The following is a 5,364-nucleotide window of genomic DNA, read 5'->3' as shown; positions in this document are numbered from 1 at the left end:
GGAAACGGTCTTCTAACGATGCACAGACAAGACTTCACCTTGCTGATTCTCCTCAGAAAAAATAAGGTTGACCTGTTCCGATTTTAAGGGCAGGAAAACCACCATGAGATTATCCAGTCTCATTAAAGAAAGCATGAAACCCATCATCTTAAAAGTCCAAGCCCTAGGAACCCCTCTAAGCAATAAGCAGCAACAGATCTGGATGAAACGGTGTAATGCTTACTACTGTTTAACTGACAGCCGTGCGTTCAAGCGTCATAAATGTACAAAGACAGTCTTTGTCTCAAGGAGCTTCAGCACATCACTCCTCACAGCTCACCTCCCATCCATCGTGTTTTTGTTTACGCATTTAGCTTTGACATAAAAAAAAAAAGTCACCCAGCAACATTCTAGCGAAGATCAGAAACAGCCCAGCATTGCTCTGCAGAACAGCTCCTGCCCATGAAGGAATGGGTGCCCTGAACTGCGGATGTGATTGAACAGTAATTAAGCAATGAAACTGCTTACCAGAAAAACTGCTCTGTTTGCTGTAACCACAACAGAGACAGAAGCAGTCTTAGCCCTGGCAGATTTTTTTCTTCTTTTTTTTTTTTTTTGTCTTTTTAATCCAGACCTTTCAACACCCACATACTTTACAAACAAATCCTATTCCTGTTGTGACACAAAGATCTCCATCTTTGCTAAGCTTTAAGTCTCTAAGGCTTTGCTGGAGCTGGCCAGAGAGCTTCACCTTGAAAAAAAGGAATAAAACAAATAAAAACCAAAGACACATCAAGTACTAACAGCAAAACCCCTGGATCTGCAGGAGCACAGCAGTGCTCGCCAAACATTTCAGCATTAGCACCCAGCTGAACCAGAGATCCTGCACGCTCCGTAGCTTTTCTGCTCAGCAAAGCAGAAGTCTGGTGGGGACAGAGCCAGCAACAACTCTTTGTCATCCTGCCCCCATGTTCTCAGATTCCAGCTTGTGCGTGCTCGTCCCTGGCACCCTCTCTTCCCACTGTGGCAGAAAAGGCGTTAGAGGGATGCGGGAGGGGATGTGGGAGGCAGTGTGGGAGCTGGTGTGTGTTCAAGCTATGAGTGGATTAACTGCTTTTTTATCCTCACTTTAATTAGAGCCAACACCTCATTTCCCAACTGCAGGTGACACAGAACCACGTTCTCAGCTACACTGAGCTGAAAATAGGCGGAACACGGGCCATAGAGATGAATTCCCAAATCTCACACCACAGCCCCTGATTTAGGATGATTGTTTCTGTTCTTAAAGTGCCTGCAAACCCAGAAGAGAGCAACCAACTGAAGATGAGCTGCAGCAGGCTTCATCCCACCCTTCATGCCAACCCCCCCCCAGCATTTTTAAGTGCTTCCTGCTCAATCACATCACATAGCATCACAAGAGAGCAAGGCTGGGAAAGGCCTTCCTGCCAGTGCCCAGACGTGCGTTTGCACCCACACTGGCAACGAGTGTGTGTCCTCAGCCGTGGGGACTGCTGCCAGCTGCTGCCAGGAACCAGCAACGACAGCAGCGTAATCCTGCCACAAGCAGGATGGGTACATTATTCCCAACATCTCACAGTGACCATTTCTTTTCTCTCAGAACTGGGGTTTCAGCAGATGCTCTTTAAGAGCTAATCCTCGCATCCCCTACAATCATAAATCCTTTGTATTTTAGCCTTTTTTGTTAAATTAACTCGGTGACAGTAACACAACTGCTTCTACATGCTCAGATTTTTTGCAAAAGGTGTGAAAGTGACTCGGAGAACAGCAGCAGCAGCACTTTCAGCAAGTTTTCCCTGGGAGGTGTTGATTAGCAGATTTCAGAAGAGCACAACTCAGTCCTTTATGTGAGAAGAAGTTAAAACAATTTATGCTCAAAACCAGCTTAAGCTGAAGGCAAAGCAGGGAACAAAGACTCAGCCTCACCGCTACCCGCCAAGGCAGAAATGCTGCTCCAAGTCTGCAGGATGGTGATGCACAGTGACAAAAATCTCAGAGATTTTTGTGTTCCCTCACTGCTGCTCAGGTTTGGCTTTTCACAAAACATCCCATCTGTGACTCAAGCATTTTGGAGAAACTGTATCCAAATTTTCTTCGCAAGGGCTCCAGCACTGGGAGCGGGCGATACGGATTTTATTTCAATTTTTTATTACTAAATTATCATTACTCAAAGAGCCACAGGTAGCAAGGCTCAGCACTAGGGGACAGACCTGTTCGTAAACTCTTTGCAATGTCCCAAACATAAGATGATCTTTTGCTTCATCCTACCCAGGGGAACAAACTACCCAGTTAAACCAAGTGGCTGGACATGTGCTGGGATATGACAAGCCAGCCCAGCTCTGGAGCAGTGAACAAAACAGTCCTGTGGACATAACTGATGGCACAATTCACCTCCAGAGATGGGACAGGACTCACAAGCCTCATGAGGTACATATGCAAGAAACCGAAAATAAACAGACCACAAACACAGTGCTGGGTTCTATCCTTGCCTCTCCTGTTCTTACCCTCCAGAAGCTGTGTGCATGGCAGCAGTACTCACCTCTAACGATCCCTGCTGCTGCGCGATCTCAGAGCAGTCATGAAGACGATGGACTACAGGATGCACTGAAATATACCCGAAGCTTTGAACTGTCTGTAGATTTTGCAAGACTGAGCGGCGAGCTGTTGACCCTGGGAAAGCACAAGACGGGGAGGAGACAGGCTCCCACTGCCAGGGGGAAGCTGTCCCAGCAAGACAACCAGTAAGTAAGCAGCCCAAGGGGTCAGGCAGCCTTGGCCGGAGGCAGCAACGGCACCGTGCTCCCTCTGCCTGCTCTTGTGAAGATCTGCCCTAGTGAAGGGGAAGTAAAAGGTTTTCATGAGTCAATACAGACACCATGGAGTTGAGTTATAATTGTCACTGACTCAGTGCAGGTGGCACAAATTTATACAGAAGCCGATAACAGCAGAGCCTCTGCCTTGTACCTCTTCCTTGGGCTCTCCTCCAACACCACATCTACACAAGCAGGATCGCTATCTGGAACGAGAAGCCCAGGAAAAAAGCTGTTGCACAAGTGGTTTCTTCTTTCAGACCTCAGGGGGCAGTGGGGGCCCTGCCTTTCTGTAGCTTTCAGGTGAGCTGTAAGACGTGGCCAGCTGCAGGGATCATGAGAGGCCCAAAACCCATTTCCAAAACTAAGAAAATTTTACTATTGCATCCTACTAAATTGTCCCTGCCAAACAGCTCTGGATATTTCCCACCTCAATTCTTCTGTTACCTACTGTGGCAATGACGGCTTATGCACAAAGCAATCCTTTGCTATCTTCCGCCCCAAACACCTTGCAGTCTTTAAGCAGATTATTTCAGTGTGATTTACAGAAACACAGAAATATTGAACATTGAACTACAGCTCAGGACTGCTTGCTCTCCAAAAAGAGCTGAGAGGAGCAGCTGCTATTGTTCTGTAAAGAGAGGACAAGTTAGCTCGCTGGGCTCTAGCGGCTGCGCTCAGCAGGGCAATAACGAAGAATGTGGCAGGGCTCATACTGGGAAAGATGAAAAAAATCTTTATTCCAGTTCTGAATTGGAAAAAACATCACCTCCACAGCTCACTGTTTGACAGTTCAGTCAGCACACGGAGAGGTCACGCTCACCCAACAGAGGCACAGACTTAGAGGACACAGTCCTTTAGGCACTTTGAGAGGAAGCTCAGCTTCAAAGTACAAACACTGATCAGTTTGGCTTAATTTTTTAATATAAAAACTCACTAAAAATGCTAAAATGTGACAAACCATTGGAAATACTGTGACAAACATTCGCCCTTACGCAGTAAAAACCAAAACAAACCCAAACTGGCAAGAAGCTTTGAAATGCGTGTTTTCTTCTTCCTCCTGGCACATCGGACCATCATCTACTGAAAACGTTCATCTAAAAAACCCATGGCACCTTTGCCTCGTACTTCAGTGTGAGAGGCTACTCTCGATGGACCAGCACAAATAAACCCAGTAAAAAGAGGACTGCATACTGTAAGAGAAAGAAGAGAAGACACGAGAGTGCATGTTTGCATCTAAAGATGCAGTAACAGCAGCAAACATACCGGGCAAACGGTTCTCTGAGTATAAAAGTTCTCATGAAGTAATTTTAGCTTGGGTGGGAAAAGCAGGCAGAAAATGAAAGAGCTCTTACCTTAAATTTTGGATAATCATTCATTAAGATAGTCACTATTCCAATATAGGGCACGAATCTACAAGAATAAAGGTTTTATTAAAACAAACAGTATTCAAGGGTGCACATGAGACAAATGCTGCCCTGGCACTTGTACAGAGGAAGAGCCACTCGAGCACGCTAAGGGCAAAGGTCAACAGGTTTGGGACTTCTTCGTACCAAGCAGGGAAGCCATGGCACTGGGGGCTGAGTGACAGCTAGCCCCAGAGAGTGTTTTAGCCTCTGCCTTGTTCGGATCGCACTTGCCTGCAAAGACTGTGCCTTGCAGAAGAATTTCGATGAAAATTCTGATCGTGACTGAGCGTGTCCTGCCTTTGCATGGGTGTCCATCCAGTGTCAAAATCTCAGGATGCAGCTCACAGCTTGATACCTTTGCTTAAGCCAAGCTATGAACTCAACTACCTTTGGTTTTGAACTCTCCAAGAGTACCTTTTGAAATGCTTTCACAAAAACCCAGCAGGGAGAGCTCAAGAGGGGAGCAGGATTAACAGAAGGCATTGGGGGAGGGCAGCGTAAAAAGCCAAATCTTTTTCAACTTCACTTACCCTCTTGCTCGTCCTACTACATCCTTTTTCTCCAACCAGTGCTGCCCTCGTTTGTACAGCCCTCTGTCATCAACAGCGTTATTGTCTCCCTTTGTCAAAAATTTGATGTCGCCGTTTTGCCTAGCAAAGACAAGACAGCCGGGTAAGTCAGAGAGAAATAACTTATTAAAAGCTGTTCTACAACAAGCGCGTAGAGACTAAGACAAAGAGAAGCAATCATGTCCTACATGTTCGAGCAGGATGAAAAAAGGAAACTGGAAAAGCAGATGGTTTGGAAAAAACACTGCAAATGAAAGAATGAATTCTGGCCCCAGCCAAGCTTTCCAACAGAGTTTAAGAACAGAACCAGCAGAATGAGCCACCTCTAGTGAAGGTGCAGCTATCACCTCTTTGCTTTTGACCTCTCGTGTTAATGCTTCTCTTCCTTCACATAAAATGTTGGGTTCTGGGCCCTGTGCTACTACCCAAAATGAGCCTTTGGGGTTAAAGCATACAATTCTACTCAGCAGTGGCCAGAAGCAAGCTGAAACTTCGACATTATTAGGAAAGGGGGACAGAATAAAGCAAACAATACCATTATGATACTGCATGAACTCACGATGTGCCTACATCTTGAAT

The 5,364-nt window shown here is 45.9% G+C and overlaps 1 protein-coding gene across 1 annotated transcript; it reads right to left on the bottom strand.

The window, feature by feature from the left end:
* Window positions 1-3,718: 3,718 nt before the first annotated feature.
* On the bottom strand, window positions 3,719-4,866 carry LOC104469618 (signal peptidase complex catalytic subunit SEC11A; the record flags this gene model as incomplete). Its single annotated transcript, XM_010084193.1, has 3 exons — window positions 3,719-4,000; window positions 4,163-4,220; window positions 4,747-4,866. Coding segments are annotated over 3 exons (229 nt in total), but the record flags the coding sequence as incomplete, so codon positions are not given.
* Window positions 4,867-5,364: the final 498 nt, after the last annotated feature.

The sequence above is a fragment of the Pterocles gutturalis genome, unplaced genomic scaffold (assembly GCF_000699245.1).
Source record: "Pterocles gutturalis isolate BGI_N339 unplaced genomic scaffold, ASM69924v1 scaffold32580, whole genome shotgun sequence".
In the NCBI taxonomy this organism is placed as follows: domain Eukaryota; kingdom Metazoa; phylum Chordata; class Aves; order Pterocliformes; family Pteroclidae; genus Pterocles; species Pterocles gutturalis.
The sequence above is the reverse complement of the archived record's forward strand: the minus strand, read 5'-3'. Positions and strand labels throughout refer to the sequence as shown.